Source organism: Budorcas taxicolor, chromosome 18 (assembly GCF_023091745.1).
Source record: "Budorcas taxicolor isolate Tak-1 chromosome 18, Takin1.1, whole genome shotgun sequence".
In the NCBI taxonomy this organism is placed as follows: domain Eukaryota; kingdom Metazoa; phylum Chordata; class Mammalia; order Artiodactyla; family Bovidae; genus Budorcas; species Budorcas taxicolor.
The window spans coordinates 15,691,329-15,711,321 of NC_068927.1; the positions used below are offsets into that span (position 1 = coordinate 15,691,329).

The 19,993-nt window shown below is 62.0% G+C and overlaps 3 protein-coding genes across 4 annotated transcripts in view; 1 reads left to right on the forward strand and 2 right to left on the reverse strand.

Annotated features, from left to right (window-relative positions):
• Positions 1-85: 85 nt before the first annotated feature.
• CTU2 (cytosolic thiouridylase subunit 2) lies at positions 86-19,540 on the forward strand. Of its 2 annotated transcripts, XM_052656557.1 has the most exons (16): positions 86-233; positions 1,589-1,752; positions 13,400-13,477; positions 15,399-15,477; positions 15,648-15,707; positions 16,762-16,822; positions 17,232-17,341; positions 17,452-17,717; positions 17,796-17,931; positions 18,046-18,177; positions 18,439-18,530; positions 18,621-18,715; positions 18,814-18,943; positions 19,075-19,141; positions 19,234-19,292; positions 19,370-19,540. In XM_052656557.1, the coding sequence occupies exons 2-16, from the start codon at positions 1,598-1,600 to the stop codon at positions 19,434-19,436; spliced, it is 1,587 nt and encodes a 528-aa protein (XP_052512517.1). In that variant the 5' UTR covers positions 86-233; positions 1,589-1,597; the 3' UTR covers positions 19,437-19,540. The 2 variants fall into 2 exon arrangements, with proteins under 2 accessions (XP_052512517.1, XP_052512518.1); XM_052656558.1 differs by lacking the exons at positions 86-233; positions 1,589-1,752 and adding an exon at positions 12,654-12,752.
• RNF166 (ring finger protein 166) lies at positions 4,356-12,424 on the reverse strand. The gene is made up of 6 exons (XM_052656559.1): positions 12,262-12,424; positions 8,086-8,242; positions 6,672-6,784; positions 6,203-6,317; positions 6,011-6,118; positions 4,356-5,337 (listed from the first exon to the last, which is right to left on the reverse strand). Exons 1-6 carry the CDS (start codon positions 12,414-12,416, stop codon positions 5,272-5,274), a joined length of 714 nt encoding a protein of 237 aa, XP_052512519.1. The 5' UTR covers positions 12,417-12,424; the 3' UTR covers positions 4,356-5,271.
• The window catches only part of PIEZO1 (piezo type mechanosensitive ion channel component 1), a 56,378-nt gene continuing 55,904 nt past the window's right edge, over positions 19,520-19,993 (reverse strand). The window contains exon 51 of the mRNA XM_052656175.1: positions 19,520-19,917. Within this exon, the coding sequence (XP_052512135.1) occupies positions 19,668-19,917 (250 nt within the window). The 3' untranslated portion in view covers positions 19,520-19,667. The remainder of the gene's footprint in view (positions 19,918-19,993) is intronic.

Consider the following 19,993-nt stretch of genomic DNA (forward strand, 5'->3'; position numbering starts at 1 on the left):
GCGTGGCTGCGTGTCCAGCCCACGGGACTTCCCTGGCGCGCGCCATGAGTCATGCCGACCCCGAGACCTGGCGCGCCCACTCGCCGTGGACTGAAGGGCGGAGGTCAGGGCTGGGCAAAAGCCGAGCTGGGCTCAGTCCACCCCTGTGGTTCGAGCTTAAACAGAGTCCAGCTTCAGAGAACCTGCTCCAGCCAGTTACAAGCCCGCTCCGCCTCCTGCGCAAATCCGCAAAGGTAGGTTTGATGAGCGCCAGCCCTGAACTCCAGAGCTGACCCTGCTGACCCGCTAGAGTGGTGACCAGGGGCTCTACCGGCCTCGGGGAGAGCGGCCCTCTCCCAGTGGGAGGGGACCCAAAAGAGACAGTACTTTGGCAGTTGGCTCCAGAAAGCTCATTTGGTGGGAGAAAGGACACCACCTGACATTCCGGAGTTCCGAGGGTTCAGACAGGCAGTTGTGGGAAGTGGAGTGAGAGGGCAGTGCCTGAACCCGCTGCCGCAGCCTAGTCTGTGAGACCCAGACAGCCTCAACTTCTGTGTCTTTTGGAGTTTTCAGTGCCACCAAAAGACGGCCATGCCTGCATGTCTGGTACCTTCTGATGTGGACATTTTATGAGTTCAAGGGTCCCTCTCTGGCGGGGGTGGAGGAACACACTGCCAGGCCCGTGAGAACCGCTAGTCCCTTCCCTGGCTGTGCAGCAGGCCTGCCTTGAGAGGCGCAGGCACCATGTGCAGCCGGGTGCTTTGCCAGCCAGGAGCCTGGGGGTGAGTGGAGGTGGTGAAGAGCCCACAGAGGAGCCTCAGAGAGACGTGGGGAGGGAGGCCTGAGTCACGCCGGGTCTTATATGCCTTCAGTTTTGCAGAAAAGAAAACGTGCTGAGGTAGGCGGCAGGGGGACCGGGACTGGGCTGGCACTTCCAGCCTCATTCAGGGTGTCTGTTGCTTGGTTGAACAGACAGGTGGGGCACAGATGGGAGAAGATGCCTGTCTCTCCCATCACCTGGCTTACCACTCGTTGCCACTCACATGCATTTCGGAGAACATGTGGCTGCCTTCTGCTTGTGTGTTTCTCCTGTGGCCTCAAGCTTTCCATGTGTACCTTCCCTTCCTTTTCGTCTTCCCAGACATAGATAACACTTGCAGATCCCCGAGCCAGCCCTGCACTCACACTGTCCTTCCTTGCCCAGTAAAACACTGTGTGGCTGCCTCAGGTTGACCTTGGTCCCCAGAGGGACTGGCGCACTCCCATGGAGAACCAGCTGATCTCACCCAGGAAACACCCCAGGGATTTTGAGGACCCTAGATCACCTCTGGGGTGGGGTGCTTCTTTCCGAGGGCTGCCATGAGCAGTGACCCAAAGGGAAGTTTGAGGTCCCTGCGTACTGCTCAGAACTGCCCTCCTGTGGTCACACAGACTCCCTGTTCGGCTGTGACTCACAGGGTTGTGTCCGGGCCAGGCTGGAGTAGGACTCACAGAGGAAAACCCACGTGTCCGCCCCGCTCACACCCATGCAGCCCTGGGAGGTCAGTGGCAGTGCCCCCTCACCCTGCTCTGTGTCGTCTGTCTTCAGTATGACTACCTTGCCTTGCAGCTAGGCCCCATGCTGCGCTGTCGGAAGCCCACTCCCCCTGGCCTCCTGGAATGGTGTTTCCCGTCAGAGCAGGACCTGCAGGGTCTGCCCTTGACGCTTGGTGATGTCTGCTTGTGGCCACAAGCCCGCTTGCCTCTATCAGACACTGAGCCAGCAGAGCCCAGGTAAGATTGTTACAATTCCTCCTACATTGGTGTTCTCTTTCTTTTACAGGTATGTTTTGTTCTTTTCTGTGCTTTACAATGTGGTTCTGGGCTTGTGCACCTGTATTCTGTTAAGCCTGGATTTTCTACTAACTGGGCTTCCTGGCCCAATGTTTAAAGCCCATCCCTGTTAGATGCAGCCAAGGGCTGGAGAGTTGGGACGCTCTCGCCCTCCCCCACAGCACCTGGGCGAGGTTGGGTCTGTGGTTGGGGGTTAGCAGTACCTGTCAGATTAGATGGAAAAGTGTCAGGTGTGGTCCAGGCATGCCCGTCCCCGGGGACACCGGGGTGAAGGGACCTGGCCCCGAAGTGGGCCTGGCTCTGGGGCTCAGAATGGCACTCAGAACCTGGCCTTGCAGCTGGGGCTCGGCTATCCCAGGACTCGGGGCACTTGCCCTGGTGGCGTGGCCCCTGTGTCGGTGTGTGGTGTATTTGTCATGAGGGCGTGGCTGTGGCAGCCTGCCTTGGAGCATCCTTGTGGCTGGCCAAAGTCATGGACCCAGTGCTCTGGCTCAGGCTGGTGGCCAGTGTGTGTGTGGTCTCCCCCAGAAGGGGCTCACAGCTGCTGACAGCTGCAGGACCCCTCTAGAGGGCTGGTTCTTAAATGGGGGGAGGGGCTCACATGCTGTGTGACACGGGGTTTCTGGGAGGGGACCCTGGCCTTCACCCACAGCTGTGACCCCCAGCAGGTGTGTCACCAGGCACTGAGCCTCGCAGGTGATGCGGGGCTGAGGAGGGCTGCACACGTGTGCATGCAGTGCTCGGGTGTGTGCAGGCCTGCACTCTGGCGTGCACATGAGTGATGCTGCAGGAGCTGTGCCGGGTGTCACTGCGGTCAGGCTTCTGCAGGTGGGCCGGGGTTTGCAGGGGAGTGTCTGCTGGTGCACAGCCGAATTCCCAACTCTGGGCCCCACGGCACCCTCTCAGAGCCCCTTCCCTGTCTGGGCCCTCGTTCCCGGCGGCTTGTGGGAGAGGCCTGAGGGCCATGGGGCGCGGCTCTCTTCTCTGTGATTGTGAGGGCTGCTCCTCCTGGTGGGGTCCCAGCCCTGGCAGCTGGCTGGGCCAGAGAACAGGGCTCAGCATGGGTTCTGGGCGCGAAAGGTTGCTGCCGGCTGGTGCTGATCACACGCTGCTGGGGATGTGTTCTCAGGCCCACCGTGTGGAGGTGTCTTTGGGCCTGTCAGTCTGCGCTGCTTTATCGAGAGGGAGTTCAAGGCTCCTTCCAGGGAGTATGTTTCGTGGGCAGACGCGCGGTGCTCGGGTATGTCAGAGAGTCTAGAAGGAGGCGCTGCAGCCTGGGCATCACCCCTGGGGACTGCCAGCCTGCGGTGGCCGGGAGCCCTTGGTCGTGTGCTGACATGGTGGGTGCTGAGGCCTCTACAGGGCGAGACTCGGGGACAGACACCCAGGTGTTGCCTCCTCGAGGGCACTGTGAGGTCAGGACCTGTGGCTGACCAGCCTGGCTGTGTCCAGGAGGGGAGAACGTAGTTGCCGCCAGCCCTGCTCCCAGGGCTGGAGGCTGAACTGGGGCTGGGACATGGGCCCAATGACCCCAGAACCACACGTGTCCTGGGTATGATGTGCTGGCAGCTCTGGGGTGGTGGGGGGGAGGAAGCGACAGGTCCTAGATGGGGGCAGGGTGGCCAGCCCCGGAGGGGTCAGGACTGACGACTGCCGGGGGCAGGGGAGGGTCGTGGCGGAGTGAGGCGCTGGGCTGGTGCGGGGAGGACGCGGGGCAGCGTCTGCACCTGGCTTCTGGAGCCGGGTGGTCCTCGCGCTGCCCCCGCTGGCTCCAGGCCCCGGGGGACTGGCCAGGGCCACCCTGAGGCTCCCCTACTGCGCACGGGGGCCTGAATCCCAGCCCCTCAGCCTCCTGTAGGAGGGGCACTTCAGCCACACGCTTCCTTTCCCGCCAGCCCCGGGGAACCTGAGGCTGGGCCTGGGTGGCCCCGGGATCACGTCACGGCCTCATCTGGAAGGCAGCAGGAAGGACAGGCTGGCAGGTGGCGTCTGTGGCCAGTGGGGTCAGAGGGTGGTCGGTGGGGGGCGGGGTGCTGGTGGCTCCTGAGGAAGGCTTTCTATAGGCTGGCTGTGCCCCAGGCAGGACGGTCCTCTCATGGAGGCCTCTGCTTGTCTGCCCTGCCACGGTCAGCGGGAGCCTCACCTTCTCCTGAGGGGCAGGGTCCAGGGCACAGCTAGGGGAGGCAGGCAGGGACAGCTCGGCAGCGCACCAGGACCCTGACCACACGGGGTGCTCATCGTGTTTTAAAGGCCCATGGTGACTTGGAAACAGCAGGGGGGTCCTGGTATTTATGTTGGCCTGAGACCACTGTCCCTGGATGGATGTCTGAGAGGAGGGCTGGCTCCTGGGCTGCAGTGAGGGCGCATGCTGAGGGCACAGCCTGGCAGGCTGCCTGGGGAGGCTGTGGGAGTCTCAGAGGTGGAACTCCTTGGGGAAGGACACACGACCGCAGGCCTGCAGCAGAGGACGGCCTCCTGACCCCACTCCAGCCCTCTGCTGTTAATATTTGCTGAAAGAAATGCACTGGTCAGGCCGCTTGAGATGCTTTGAAACGTTTTATTTAAATTTTTTTTTTAAGACAGCAATAATTTACGCCAGGAACCAAACGAAGGTGCCAGTGAGCATTTTCTGGCCTGACCAGCCACTGCCCCGGCCCCTGCCTTCTGCCACCCTTGGGGGTGGCCCTGCCTGGGCCAGGAGGCTGTCAGCTTCAGAACAGTGACAGCAGGGCTGAGGCCAGGACCCAGGAGGGAGGCCAGGAGCAGACCCGGCTGCCTCCACAAGTGGCCAGACATTGGGATTTCTTCCGGCTGATCACAGGGGGCCTGGGGAAAGGCGAAGTGGCCTGGGGATGTGGTCACCTTGGTCCCCACACACAGCCATTGTCCCGTCTCTCCCTTCCTTCCCCCACCTATCCCACAACTGTTCATTTTTGATTGTTTTTTTTTAAAAAATATAATTTTGTAAATGTTCCATAAAAATACTATTGTTCCTAGTCAAACACAGATATTGCAATATGAAGGGTAACTGCTTTGTCTTTGCTCTAGAAAATGTGAAAAGGTCATCACACCGGATAATATAGAAAAGTGCGGAACCTCTAGGTATCACAAAAGCCAGTACCGAGCGCGCGAGGGGGAAGCGTTGCTAGGTGCTGGGCCGGGCCCCTGCGCATCCCTGCTGGGTGGCGGGGCCTGAAGGGTCCTCTCTGCAGGGAGGACAGCATGGCTTTGAGACACGGACAGGGGCCGCACTCGCCGCCCCGCGAGGCCACGTGCTCAGCCCGAGCACCGAGGAGCCAGCGGCGCTCAGCAGGAGCGCAGGTGGTGGGGACGCGGCCTCTCCTCTGGCAGCGATGAGGTTCTGCCCAGCCCTCGAGGCGCCTTCCCAGGCGGGTCTGGGCGCAGGAGCTGGCGGGCTCTGTCCTTGGAGGCGGGAAGGCTCAGCCGGTGGTGGCACCGTCAGTTCTCGGAGAGAGACAGGGCCAGGGCAGCCTGGAAGGCGGCCTCCTCGTCGATGCTGTAGTCCTGGAAGACGGGGTGGAGCTGGGCGGGGCGCCGTGGCCTCTCAGGGCCACCCCCGCTCGGCCACCCCAGCAGACCGGCGTGCAGCCCCCCGCCCTGCCGCCGTTCAGCCTCACGGTCATGGGTCCTGGGCACCTCGTGGCAACTAGTGGGGGATGGTCTGGCTGCCCTGAGGACACCGAGCCCAGTGACGGAGGGCTGGACAGACTGTGTGTGGTGGATGCGAGGAATAAGAGCTGTCCTTCCCCCCCCAGATTCAAGGACGGCGGAGTGGGGGAAGCCAGCACTCCTGTGTTTCTACCATCAGGATCAGGTGCGGGCGGAGCAGAGGCGGGAGCCTACAAGGCTGGGTGCCTGCAGGCTGGCAGGGGACGGAAAGAGCAGGCCTGGGGGCGCACCAGGAGGCGAGCGTCTGCAGGCGGGATGTGGCTCTTTCCCAGTGGGCACTGGAGGGGCCCGTCCCCAAGGAAGGTCTGTCCCCAGGCCTCAGTGCAAAACCGGGGAGACGGTACCCCTGCGATGGCACCTCCCCCAGAGGCGCCCCGAGTGAGGAGAGCTGGTTGGCCCGTGGGAGAGGGGCCCACTGCACAGCCCAGACCCCCCCGGGCCTCTGGTGGCCTGCAAACCCGCCCACCACCAGCACCGGCGGCGGGGCGGGGCCAGGCGGGTCACCCACCACGAAAGTGTCGTAGGAGAACTTGTGCCTGTGGAGCAGGTGCTGCAGGAAGTTGGCGCTCTTGTAGCTGGGGTCACCCCAGGGCATGGCCGAGCAGATGGGGCACACCTGGGACAGAGCGGGGGGGTGAGCCCACGGGGCCTGGGAGGCCGTGCACGTGGGGAGCAGGGTCCCGGGGGTGGGCAGGCTTACCACGCGGTTGGGGTCGCTGCGGTGGTTGTCCACGCAGTGCTTCACCAGCTCCTGCTGGTCCAGGTTGCGGGCGCCACAGTAAGGGCAAGCGAAGGTGGACCTGTTGGGGACGGCGCTGGGGCGGGGGCGGGGGGTGAGTGGCGCTGCCCCCCTTCCTATGGCCCAGCCGGCTCGCCCTCCCCCGCACTGTGGGCCCTGCTGTCGTGGAGCCTCTGCCCTCTGCAGGTTCCACCAGGACCTCCCAGTCTCTCCTTCCTCGACATGGCTGCCCGCCCAGAGTGGTGTCTGTCTGGCCCCAGCCTAAGGACTGCGTTCCCACTGGGGGGTGACAGGTGGGCCGGGCCGGGCCCTCCTGGGTCCCCACCTGCAGGGGTTGAGGCCCTTCGCAGCTCCTCAGGGTGGAGCCACACTGCCCACCCTGTGACATAGGCCAGAAACTGCCCCAGAGGATGACCTGCGTGGGGCCTACCTGGGGATGGGCTGGGACGTGGGCACCACAGGGACGAACTTGGGACAATTGGCCATCTGCTCCTGGACCTTCACGCAGGAGGACACATGCACTCTCATCTTGGCCAGCGTCACCTGGGAAGACAGAGGGCAGGGTCAGGGGGCGGGGGCTGAGCCCCTGGCTCCTGACACCCCGGCCAGCACCCTGGCTGGAGAAGGAGGCCGATGTACCCAGGGCTGCAGAGCCGCACCCAGAAGCAGGCGCTCACAGCTCACACTGTGGTCATGCAGGGGGCAGGGGGCCTCCGGGGGGGCCCTGACGGGGCCCCTGGGGAGCTGGGGGACATGGGAAGGTTGTTTGTTTAACTGATTGATTGATTTGGCTGCTCTGGGTCTTAGTTGCCCCACTTGGGATCTTTAGCTGAGCCTTGTCGGATCTAGTTTCCTGACCAGGGGCCGAACCCGGGCCCCCTGCGTTGGGAGCGTGGAGTCTTAGCCACTGGACCACCAGGGAAGTCCCAGGAGAGGGTGTTTATTTGTGAAAAGTCACCCCTCTTAATGGGAGCCAGCAGACAAAATTCTAGGCAGTCAGGTGTGCTGAGAACTCGTTACTAAGAAACAGAAAAACTAACGTGACACAGCCTTCGTGATTACCAGGTTGCCCGCTCCAGCCAGAGGCAGAACCAGCTCAACAGGGCAGGGCAGGAGCGCATTGGCTGCCCGGGGCAGGCAGGAATGAGCAGAAGAAAGAGGCCCGGGCAGCCCTCCCAGATGGCACAAACAGGAACCTCCAGGAGCGCCCACCCAGAGCCTGGGGTACAGGGGGTGGGCCTCCTGACACCGGCCTGGCCCTGCTCTGCCCAGGGCTGGGGACACTGCGTGAGGCCTGCCGCTCTGATCCTGCCTGCGTGGAAAGAACCATGACACAGACCGAGCGTAGGGCACCTCACGCTGCTCTTGGGCTGGGAGGGAGGGGCACGCGAGCCCGAAAGAGGCCCCTGGACATTCAGACCTTTGACCCTGGGGACAGAGCAACCAGGGCCACTTCCTACTGTGATAACTCAGGAGAGTTAACCTGTTAACCTGAGGAATGGCAGAATCTGAAAACCTCACTGCACGTTCTGCTTCCAGGCTGGGTCCCTTGAGAGGTGGTGTGCCTGCCTGCAGGAACAGCAGGTGTCGGGCGGGCTGGGGGGCTCAGGTGCTGGAGGGACAGTGGGCCTGGGCCTGCCTCAGTCACCACCTGCAGCTCGAGGGTCACTGGAGTGTTAGGCTGTGTCTAGGGTGGGCTCAGCTCAGCCCCCGTCCCTGCATCGGCCACAGCCCAGAGACTGGGCCACGCTCGGGAAGTGAGCGGAATGGCAGGTTGCTCAACAGGACTCGGGGGTGGCCTGCGCCTGGTTCCCCGATGCACCCTCCAGGAGCCCAGCCAGTACCTTCTTACTGCAGCCTCGGCAGGGTGCCTTGTAGGACGCGAGCTGCTTCTCCACATGGGCAGCCTTGTCCACCTTCTTGGGGTCAAAGGGCAGGCGGCACAGCGGGCACAGAGGGGACGGCACCTGCAGGCAGGGCTGGAGGCACTCCCCACAGAACCTGCAGGGGGGACACGGGCCTGAGGGCTGTGAGCCCCTACATCAGCAGGTGCTTCTGTGCGGGGCCTGCAGGTGGGGTGGGCACTGTCTGGCTGAAAGATGACCCTGTCCCTGCCCCATCATGGGCTCCTGAGCTGCAGCCGTGACCCCCTGTCCTGTGCTGGCCCCTAGATTTGGTCCCAGCAAGAGCACTGGCTGCGGGAGGGCCAGGGCCCACCCTGCCCATCTCACTGCCACGGGTGACGACAACACCTCGGGGGCTCCAGGACAGCGTGGGAGACCCAGGAGGCCCTCCACCCACTAAGTCTGAGGGTAAAATCACTAACCCCCAGTGCTGAGAGGAAACCACAGGGCCCCAGGGCCCAGCACTCACTAGAAGGAGCAGGGCCAAGGCTGGCCAGGGAGCGTCACCAGTCTTGGGACATGCCCTGTCCCTAGGCAAGCAGGCCTCGGGCCCGGCCTGAGCAGAGGCAGGGTGGCAGAGGGGCTGTGCCCAGGTGCTCAGGCTCCTCTCGGCTCTGAGCTCTTATCCATGTCTCTGGAGGTGCTGTGTCCTGCACCCTCAGGTGCTTGGCCACAGCAGTTCCTGTTCACAACCAGCTCTATGCTGCGGAAGAGCACACGCCGCAGGTCACACATTCTCAGCTGGGGCACAAGAGGGACCGAGAGCCTGATCTCAGGACCAGCTTGGTCTGGCCTTGTAGGAAGTGCCAAGGGGTCTGCTCAGCAGAGACTGGAGCCTCGTCCACAGCCCACAGGCTCAGCCCTGCGAGAAAGGGGGCTGCGGGCATTTCTGGGGGCACAGATGGCCCAGCAGAGTGCAGGGTCCCCATCCTTCCGCCTCAGACTTTCACCTCTTCTCAGGAAGAGGCACCTGAGGCGATCCAGAGGCCCTTCTCCTGCATGCTGGCTCCCATGCAGCCACCTGTGTGATTTCAGTGAGGGATGTGTCCCCTGAGCCACAAGGAGATGGAGGAAGCTTGCAGAGTGCCAGGCTGAGGGTGTACTCAGGACAAACCGGCCTTGGGTCAGGAGAGGGGCGCCTGGTGGGGAGGGGAGGCAGGGAAGCTGCTGTTCCAGGAGGATGAGCCCTGCCTGACCCGCCCACTGCACTGCCAGCTCCTGTCTTACTCCCTAAGGAGCCAGGGGCAGAACGAGGTGCAGCATGGCCCCTGCCCTCGCAGGTGCACGGAGGCCTTGTTAGGGGGTGGGGGGGTGGCCCGTCAGCTGGCCGGAGCCTCTTCTGCGTGGACCCATCACTCCAGTGCTGTCCCCACTGGTCACCCCCTGCACAGACCAGGGGAGCTGCCTGGAACCCAAGCCTCTCAGGCCACTGAGCCTGTGGACAGAGGCCTTGTGAACTCAGCAGAGAAGCCCGCTCCAGGCTGGTAAATGCTCGGCAGTTCTGGGTGTCTGCAGGCACTGGCCCACGGGTGCTGGGGGCTGTGGCCGCAGGAGGGGCCTCAGTGACAGGGGTGAGGGGCCGGCTTGGCCCAGCAGCCTGAGCTCCAGCCTCGGCTTTGCTGAACACCTGGGGATTGCCCTCGGCTGCCCCAATCTCCTTTTCCTTGTGCTGGAAGAGTAACAGCACCTCTCTCCCAGGCCTCTGCAAGCAGGGAGGACTCAGAAAATGTCTGTTACCAACATTCCCTCCGCATCTCCTTATGCACGAGTGTGCCAGTGTTTCTACAACTTCTGTTCGTTAACAGACTGCACGTGGGGACACTTAGGTGGGAGACAGTGTGACGGCACTGACCAGAGAGGGCGGATGGACAGAAGAGGCACAGTGGCTGGGGGCAGCCCAGGCAGAACTCGGCCCAAATACACGGCACTAGGGGAGGCCTCGTCAGAGCGTCAGGAGCAGCCAGGTGGTTTCTGGTTCCAGGTGCAGCTTACTGCCCAGGGCATCCCCTGAGCGTGGCAGATGACTGGCTTCCTCTGGGGACTTCCTGGGAGCGCTTCCACCGTCTCCGCCGAGGAGCCCCCTTGCCTCTGGGCTCCTGCTGGAAAGCCCTCCCTGTGACCTGTCCCCTTCTGTCGGGTGCTGGAGCAGGAGTCCAGGCCCAGGCAGGGCTGCTGTCACCTCCAGAAAACCTATTTTGTGAAGGAAACTGCTTAGTCAGGTAGCTGTGGAGTGAGGCAGATAACCAGACCACCAGCAGACTTTTTAAAAGGAAAGGGGTGTCTTTAAATCTTTCGTGTTCGTTTGTGCTGTGGCTAAGTCACTTCAGTCGTGTCCAACTCTGTGTGACCCCGTAGACGGCAGCCCACCAGGCTCCTCCGTCCATGGGATTTTCCAGGCAAGAACACTGGAGTGGGTTGCCATTTCCTTCTCCAATGCATGAAAGTGAAGTCGCTCAGTCGTGTCCAACTCTTCGAGACCCCATGGACTGCAGCCCACCAGGCTCCTCCGTCCATGGGATTTTCCAGGCCAGAGTACTGGAGTGGGGTGCCATCGCCTTCTCCTGTTTGTTTGCACACACGCCTTCAAAACATCGGAAAAGAAAACTTATAGAAAGTAGGCAGCAAAGATAACCAGCCAGGAGATTTCCATCAGCAGTAGGGTCAGGAAGAAAACATCTCCAAGGCAGAAGCTGAAGAAGAGGCTGCTGCAGGACCAGCCTCAGGAACAGGAGCAGAGGGGTCTAATTCTGCTAAGAAAAGTGTGGGGAGAGGTTATAAAAGAATATGCTATCACAGCAGTTTGTGTAGTTCTGTATTCTAAAAAGATTTATTTGGGAAAAAAGGCTTGTGTCTAGGGCTGGGTGAGTGTTGGTAGAAATCCTAAGCCCAGGAAAGGCTTTCTAAAATTGGGCCCCAAGACAGGCTCTGCAGCTCTCTCAATGATTGGCTGGAAGAAGATGAACACACTGTGACAACACCCACTGGTGCGTGTTGACGAGAGAGGTGCTGTTCAAAGGCTGCCCCTGCCAAAATGTCACAGACAGCATGAAAAAGTGAGGCCAGCGCCTTCAGGACTAGTCAGCAGCGCTTTCCCAGGGTGCGCAGGTGGGTGTCTGTGCTGCCTGCACTGTGTGTGCCTGAAGGCGCTCCGACTCCTGACACTCCCGCAGCCTGAGGATACACAGCATACACACCTAGCAGTTCCAGTTCCCTCTTTGCGTCAAGAACCTCCTAGGCCAGCTGCCTTTGTTTGCAAAATGTTCTGGGGCCTCCTACTATCCTGGGTGCACCTCGGCCCCACCTCCTCAGCAACTCTGTGGGCAGCTAAGCCCTCCTGTCCCCTCTCCCACCCTGCTAATTTCACTCAAGAGCTGTGTTATTCAGCCTTCTGGAGAGTTGGAGACCATACACTCTGATCTCAGCCCCTCTCAACCAGGCTGGCAGCTCCCAGAAGACATGAGTGCAGCTCTCTGCTGGGAGAAGAGCCACATCCTCAGGTTTGTGTTCCTGAAACAACTGGGCCAGGAGCAGCTTGAAACCCTAGCAAGGTGTGTGGCATCTGGTCCACCGAGGGCCAGCCTGCCTGGCTGCTCAGTGACCCATGGTGACCCAAGTTCTCCATCAAAACAAAACAGCACCAGACTCCAAGAAAGCCTTTGTCCAAACTTTAGGGAACTCCTCTCCTCTGCAGTCACGACAAGCTGACAGCGGATCCAAAAAATAGTTGACAGCAAAAGCCACAAAGCATTTATTTACAATTGCCCACCCCAGTCTCCACTAGACCAGATGGAAGGCGACCGGCACAGAGGTCGCGCCCGCTGCCCTTTGAGTTCCCAGGGAGGCCCGCCGAGGCCGTCAGCGGCTCCTGGCACACGAGACCGGGCAGAGCTGCAGGTCGGCCCTGTCTGCCGACGGGGTGATCGGGGTCGAGCGCCCGGGGCGAGCGGGCAGGACGCTGGGCTGAGGCGGATGGACGTACCCAGAGGGCAGAAACGGCGCTGCGCGTGGAGCCCCTCGCCCCCCAAGTCCTCGTGTGCTGGGACTGCGCTGGGGTGGCCTCAGACCTCCCCGGGGCGGCGCCCGACCCCGCGGCCTCCCGGAGGCCAGCGCACTCACGTGTGGCCGCAGCTGCCGATGGCCACGGGCCGGTGGTAGACTTCCAGGCAGATGGGGCAGCTGTACTGCGCCTCCAGGGCGCTGTCGCCGCCAGCGGGCCCGCCCGGCGGCTGTCGCTGCTGAGCCGAGCCCACCAGGCTGCGGAACATCGCCATCCCGGGGCCCGGCCCGCCGCCGCCGCCGCCGCCGCCGCCGCCGCCGCCGCCGCCGCCGCCCCTGTCCCGGCCCGGCCTGCGCGTCACGGCCGCGCCGGCGCCAAGTTGACGTCACAAGGAGCGCCCGCCCCCGGTTCGAGCGTCACGGCTACGCCGGCGTCGTGTTGACGTCATAGGGAGCGACCGCCCCTCGCGCCGGCGCGTAGGTGACGTATCAGAATGCGCCCCGCCTCTGCCGTCGAAGCTGTCTGCTAAGCGACACGGCGCAGCCATGTGCGAGATGTCTGAGGAGTACCGGGAGTCCGCCCCCAAGGGGTCACCGCCGCCACGGCTTGGGTAAAAGTTGGGCAGCTGCACCCGCCGCTTCCTTTCCGATCCTCCAGCAGGGAGCGAGCCCTGCCCCGAGGGCCAGCCCGTACGCGCTTTGCGCTCAGTCTCGGGGGCCACGTTCCGGGAAGCCCGCAGACTGCCCAGGGCGGGTCCTGGGAGTCCAGGAATCTCTGGTGTGGGGTGGACCTCGCTCCTCAGCATCCGGGGAGTGCCTGGCAAGCCCGTGGTGAACACTTGGCGCGCTCGCACCTCTAATTTTTGTAGCCAGTGGAATTGTTCCGCCTCTGACCAAGCTGTCCTTACTTGGCGAGGAAAGTCGACCTGCCGGCCGCTTCTGCACTCTGGTTCCAGTTCTCCCCTCCAGCGCCTCCCAGAACTAGCTGTCTCTCTTCTCGTGCCAGCCCTGAGACAGAGCTAACTGAGCTGGCTTTGAAGAACTGAAATCCCCTTAGGGCTCTGGTATTTCCTCAGAGGGGTAGTCTGGAGAAGATACAAGGTCCGGTCTGTGAGGTGCAGGCTCCTTCCTCCCCCTCCCCAGCCCCACCATGGCCTCTATGGTACAACAGCTTGGGATGAGAAACCGGCTGCCGCCTCCCCGAAGCCCCTGAGCGCGTGTAATCAGTGTCCTGGTCTCTCTTCTCCCAATGCCTCAGAACCCGGGATCAGAAGTGTGTGAAGTGCAAGGAAGGCCTGCCTGTGGTGGTGATCCGGGCTGGAGACGCCTTCTGCAGGTGAGGCCTGGAGGTGGGAGGTGACCCGGGACACACAGTCTCAGTAACCAGGACTGCCTCCATTTCTGCGGCTTTCTTTCTTTCTTTTGAAAGCACTTTACTCCTAATGTCCAGGGGTGGGTGAGTGTGTGTGTATGGCTATGGGTGTCGGTTCTTGTGTGAGTGCCGTTCTGCCATCATCCAGGCATGCATTAGGTGGCAGGAAGGTCCGGGTGGCACTTACAGAGAGAGTTGGGAGCGAAGGTGAAGAGGAGTGTGGTGCAGGCGAGAAGAGCTCCTCAGGGCAGCTGGAACGTATTCAGGGGCAGCTTGCCTCAACTAAGACCTGATGGAGCCAAATAAACAAAAAAATCTCCAAAGATGCCCCCACAGCTGGGAGGTCAGAACCCCCCCTTTCATCCCTCTCTCTCCGAGCTGTGGGGGCATCTTTGGAGATTTTTTGTTTTATTTATTTGGCTCCATCAGGTCTTAGTTGAGGTATGTGGGATCTAGTTTTTTGACTAGGGATGGACCCCAGGCCCCTGCACTGGGAGCACAGACTCTTAGCCACTGGACCACCAGGGGCAATCTGCGGGGGGACCTCTGGACAGGAGCAGGGGCTGCTCCCAGCGAGGCCTAGCATGCTCCGTCTGATCTGAAGCTGTCTGTGGCCCTGTCACATTGCCGTGAGTCATAACTTTCAGTGTCTGGTCATGTTCACAGGGTCCATAGTTCCACAGGGGTCAGGCTTGTCACCTGCCTTATGAAATTCAGGTGACGTGATGTGCATGGCAAACACGCTGAATTATTTGACCAGCTCACATTTTTAAATTGGTCTCCCGGAGTATCAGACTCTACTTAATAAGTTTCTGAAAAAGAAGCCAAAGGGATGGAATAAGTTGTTTTCTCCCAAACTTTCTCACAGTTGCCCATTTTTGCAGGGCCGAGTAGATTTGCTGTGTGCTGTCAGGAAATATGTTTTAGATATGAAAGTCACTGCTTTAACCACATAAGAGCCTCTTGGAGATGCTGCTTGGAGAACTCTCCGATGAGGAGGAGAGAGGCCACAGCGACTCCTTCTGGGCCCAGGGCTCCCCTCCCCTGCTTGCTTAGTCTGGAAAGAGGTGATAGGCTGATCTTCCAGGTTGCAGATCTTGGCAGTCTGGGTTTTGAGCAAGTTCCTCATTGGTAGAGAAGGTCAGCTTGTAGGAAGCCCTTGCCTCGCCTAACCAGAGGGAGAGGGTGGTTTCCGGGGCCTCATGGTGCTTCAGGGGGCACGGCTGTGGCAGCTGCAGGGTCCTCTCTGCCACTGTGAGCATCTGTGTCTGCCCAAGGAACCTCCCGGGCCCTGACCTTCCAGGAGCCACCCCGTGGCAGATCCCCTGGGGTCCCTGGAGCCTCAGGTGTTCTGCTGTTGAGTTACTGTCCACAAAGCCTCCACGGGGTGTTTGGTCAGCTCTTCATAAGCAGGGCCTGTTCCGTGTTGGGGACGTTGTGACACTAGATCATCTGACCAGCAAGAAGGAAATGCTGCGGGGGCACAGCCCCAGGCTTGGCCGCTGTCTGGGGCAGCGCTGCTCCCCTCCGCTCAGATCCCTCTGCTCGGGCCCCTCTGCTCCACCTGCCTGCCTGCTGGGTTGCTGGGGAGGGAGCTTGCTTTCTCTCTGCTTGTCTCTCTTCTTTCTTCTCTTTCCTCCCTTCTTTCCTCTTTTTCCTTTCTGTGTCTTTCTCTTCCTTTTTCCTTTCTTTTCTTCCTTTTTCTTTTTTTTTCGTTTCTACCCTCACCCATCTTTGGGTGCAGCTTTTAATGTCAAGACATTGCTTTAAGGGTGGAAGTTGCTAAAAGAAAATGTAACCTGGTGGACTCTCAGGCTGTCAGCCTGTGAAGTGTTGGTGGGTGGCCTGGGCTGTGTTGCTGCAGCTCCTAGTGTCTGTGTTGCAGGGACTGTTTCAAGGCGTTGTACGTCCACAAGTTCAGGGCCATGCTGGGGAAGAACAGGCTGATCTTCCCAGGAGAGAAGGTAGGGTGTGGCATCCCCCTCGCAGGCGGCCTGTCCCAGCCACATTGTGCCAGCCCCTCCCATGGGCGCACACCCAGACTCCTGGGGGACTCACATCCGGAGACATCCGTGGATGGAGGGTGGGCCTTGTTGGAGATGCAGTGCCTCCAGTGATGTTCCTTCTTCCGCAGGTGCTCTTGGCGTGGTCTGGGGGGCCTTCGTCCAGCTCCATGGTCTGGCAGGTCCTTGAGGTATGTCTCCACACCATCCTCCTGCCACGCCTAGCCAGGATCCAGTGTGGGGGGGCTAGCACCAAGGGACTCTTGCTTGGGGCTGGAGAGAAAGGTCCCCTTCCCAGCCAGGATGCTCGGGGCTCTTAGATGTGGGCACGTGGACGCTGGCCCTGGAGTGGTGTGGGGAGTGCCCAGCCATGTCCGGGTTTAGTGCCCTGTCCCTTTGCTCGAATGCAGACATGAGTTGCTGGACAGCACCAGGCACCAGGGTGGCACCAGGGCAAAGCGCTCCTCGAGGTGTCCAGGGGCATTCCCCTGGTCCAGGGAGGGTGTCCGGAACAAGACAGTAAAAAAGCAAGAGCAGGTGCCCCAGGGACCTAAGGGCTCGGGGGGTCAGGGTGGCTTCCTTGAGCAGTTTAAGGGGGGGCTCGGAGGTCTCGGGGGTTGTCAGTGGAGAGACAAGGGGCATGGGGGCTGTGCTTTGGCCCATCCACAGGCCCACTTTGGGCACTGGAGGCAGTGGGACTCCTGGTAGCCCTGGGGTGCTTGGGAGGCCTTGACCCGCGTGGCACATACCTGTACCGCTGCACGCACTCTAAGGGGTGGCGGTGTGGCCTGTGCTGGGGCTTCCCGGAGGCGGCACTTCTACGCTTGGTTTTCTGCCCTTGCCTCCCGGTGCCCTCAACCTGGCCAGAGGGTGTGAGACCACCCCCCTCCCCGCCCTCGCCCGGCAATGCTCTTCCCTGTGACTAGAGACGCCTTGCTGTCATGGTCTTTTCTTGCTCTGAGTGGTCTGAAGGGCTTGGCAGGGGCTTCTCAGGTGTTGCCAGGAGGCACAGACAGGCTTTGAGAGCGGGTTTTGCTTGGAGGGGGACAGAGTTACCCCAGGGAGTGCCGCTTTGAAGCGCGTTGGGCTGTGCCTCCTCCCCGTGGGCCTGCGTGGAGTCCAGCACAGCACAGGGGCACTGCTGCCCTTTCCTGGGGGCCCTCAGTCTGGAAGGAGCAGAGTCTCTGCAGCAAAGTGCCCGGTGGCTTCTGGCCTTGGAGCTGAGGCCCTATCACGTCCCCCCAGGGCCTGAGTCGAGATTCTGCCAAGAGGCTGCGTTTCGTGCCAGGGGTTCTCTACGTTGATGGTACGTCTCCTCCTGGGCCCTGGTGTTCAGGTGGGCCTGCTGACTGCTGGCACTGTGCCCACAAGAAGTCCTCCTAGGGGCGTTTCTCTGGAGACAGTGAGCGTGTTCGGCAGACAGCACTGCTGCCATCCTAAGTCTCAGACCGTCCAGGGTTGGGCAGGAACGTCTGCTGAGTGTCCACCATGGGGTCCAGGGCACTGAGTGAGAAGGGCGAGTTCATTGTCTTAGGGGACCTGCCCTTCCGGCCTCCACCCCATGCCCAGAGAACTCACCAGCCACTCTGAAAATGCCCCCCGAGGAGACAGGTCAGCATTCAGAGACTGCTGCCCCCAGGACACAGGGCTGTTGGTCCTGACCACTGTCCGCATCTCTTTAAGCCTGACTCTCTTTTTCTGCCTGCGGGTCTCAGAGGGAGCCACCTGCGGCCAGAGCCCCGAGGACAGAGCGAAAACTCTGGCGGAGGTGAAGCTGGTCCTGCAGACCACTGGCTTCCCGTGGCACATTGTGGCCTTGGAAGAGGTGGGCAGGCCGTCCCTGTTCGAGGGCCTGGGGGTGAGCACTGGGTGCCTGAGGGGCACGGGTCTGCTTCCCCCACCTGGGGCGGGCCTCACGGCTCTGCCCTCCCGCAGGTGTTCAGCCTGCCACCCTCCGTGCTGCGCTGCTCTGCCCAGGAGCCAGTGGGGATGGAGAGCGCCTACAAGGCGGCCGTGGACAGCTTCCTGCAGCAGCAGCACGCACTGGGCGCCGATGGGGTGGAGCGGCAGAGCCAGCACTGCGCCCAGGACCCCCACAGCCCCGCTGGGCCACCCACGACTGCCCAGACCCAGGCGCTGTCCAGGTTGTTTGACTCAGTGAAGACGCTCACGGCCAAGGAGGAGCTTCTGCAGACCCTGCGGTGAGTCCGCCTCGCCCTGCCCCCCGAGTTGTGGGCCTGCCTCCCTGGGCTCCTGAGACCTCCCGCCTCGATCCACAGGACCCACTTGATTCTCCATGTGGCCCGGAACCACGGCTACTCCAAGGTCATGACGGGGGACAGCTGCACCCGCCTGGCCATCAAGCTCATGACCAGCCTGGCGCTGGGGAGAGGGGCCTTCCTTGCCTGGGACACGGTGCGCCTGCAAGCTGCCCAGGGGCCACCCAGGAGGCGGGGAGAGCTTGGGACCCCCCAGCGGGCAGTAACAGCCGAGTACAGTGAGGAACACTATCCCCCTCACCGGCCCCAGGGCTTCTCAGACGAGCGACATGGCGACGTGGTGGTGGTACGGCCCATGCGCGAGCACACGCTGAAGGAGGTCGCCTTCTACAACCGCCTGTTTGCCGTGCCCTCCGTCTGCACACCGGCCCTGGACACCAAGGTGGGCAGCGTGCACGCCCCTTGCCATGGTGGAGCCCATGTGGGGCATCCCTGCACTCCCGGAGTGGGGTTTGTGGGGGTGGGGCGAGGGGCAGGGCGGGCTCTGTCAGGGTGTCTGATTGAACAGTGGGGGCGCTCTAGAAGTGGGGCGCCTGGTTTGCTCCACAGCAGACTCTCAGGGCTAATGCTATGAAGCCCAGGGTCCAGATTTCTCTGAGGTGGGGGCCCTCCCACAGCTGCCCCCTTGTCTCATTGCTCCTAGGCACCCGAGAAGGCCAGCATCCACCGGCTGATGGAGGCCTTCATCCTCAGACTGCAGGCCCAGTTCCCCTCCACAGTTAGCACCGTGTACAGGTGGGTGCGTGTAGGTACTGGGGGTAGGGGGGCACTGGCGGGGTAGAGCACCCGGCCAGCAGTGTCTTAGAGCCCTGTCCCCACCCCTAGGACAAGCGAGAAGCTGGTCAAGGCCCCCAGGGACGGCTGTGTCGCCGGCCCCCGCTGCCTGCTCTGCATGTGCACGCTGGACGTCGACACCGCTGGTCTGTCCTTACCCTGCGCGGTGCTGGGGCGGGGCACCCGTGAGTGCTCTTGGGGTTTTGTGGGCCTGGAGGTCCCCTCAGCTCCTCTTTGTTTGCAGACAGCGCCACGGCTTTTGGGGCTCAGACCTCACAACTCCCCCAGATGCAGCCCCCTGTCACACAGGCCGGGGTGGCTGCCGGGCCCTGCTGCTGTGCTGGAATGGGTGGGGGCCCCAGCTGCTACAGGGGGTGAGTCCCTGCCTCGTCCTGTCGTGCCCCCCACCCCGCTGTGGTCAGCACCTTGGGGTTGCACAGTGTGGGTGCGCCCTAGGGTCCTCACTGAGGGCCAGGCCAGGTGCTCAGTCCAGCGTGCTCTGCAGGGAGGACCCCCGGGCCCAGGTCATGGAGCAGCTGTGCTACGGCTGCCGAGTGAACATGAAGGACTTGGTGAGTGGCCATCTCTCTCCCGGGTGAGGGACAGGTGGGCACTGGCCAGCCTTGTGCTATGCAGCCCCTCGCCCATGCTGACTCTGTTGCAGCCCTCCTTGGAGCTCTTGCCACCCTACATCCTGTCCGAGGCCCAGATCCGCAGCCAGAGGTACTGCCTGTTCTGCTGGGGGCGGGAGCATAGGAGGGGTCCTTCTGGGTGTCGGTTCCCACCATGCGGTTCCCCAGGGCCACAGCCGAGCAGGAGACCCTGCTGGGGGACAGCGAAGACGAGGCCAGGACTGGTGAGAGCTGAGCTCGCGGACCAGCGCCGGGGACAGGAAACCCCCGGGAGCAGGAAGGCAGGCAAGGCTGAGCAGGCAGCATGTGATTGCCCCTTTGTATAAATAAAAACGTTTTAATTAGAAAACTACAGTACGCGTGGGGGTGGGGGACAACGGGAAGGGCCAGCAGTCCTGTGCCGGGGGGCCACGGCTTCCTGTGGCAGCAGCATCAGCCCGGGGCCTCGGCTCCCCCCGTGGCGGCTCTATTCCTTGTCGCGCGTCCACTTGATCATGGTCTCGGGCGAGCGGTACAGGAAGATGAGCTTGGCGTAGAGCTCCTCCTCCAGCTCCAGCTCCCGCGTCTCCCGCACCAGGAAGATGTCCTGGCATAGCTTGAGGATGCGGTCCACGCACGGCAGCTCCTCAAACATGATGGAGTGCGAGATCTCGCTGAAGAAACCGCGCACGAACTTGCCGATGACCAGCACGATGGACACGTACAGCCCCATGATGCTGGGGGCAGGTGGGTGGGCAAGTGAGCCTCAGGGCCGCCGCTGGCCTGCACCCCGCCCCAACCTGCCCCCTGGCC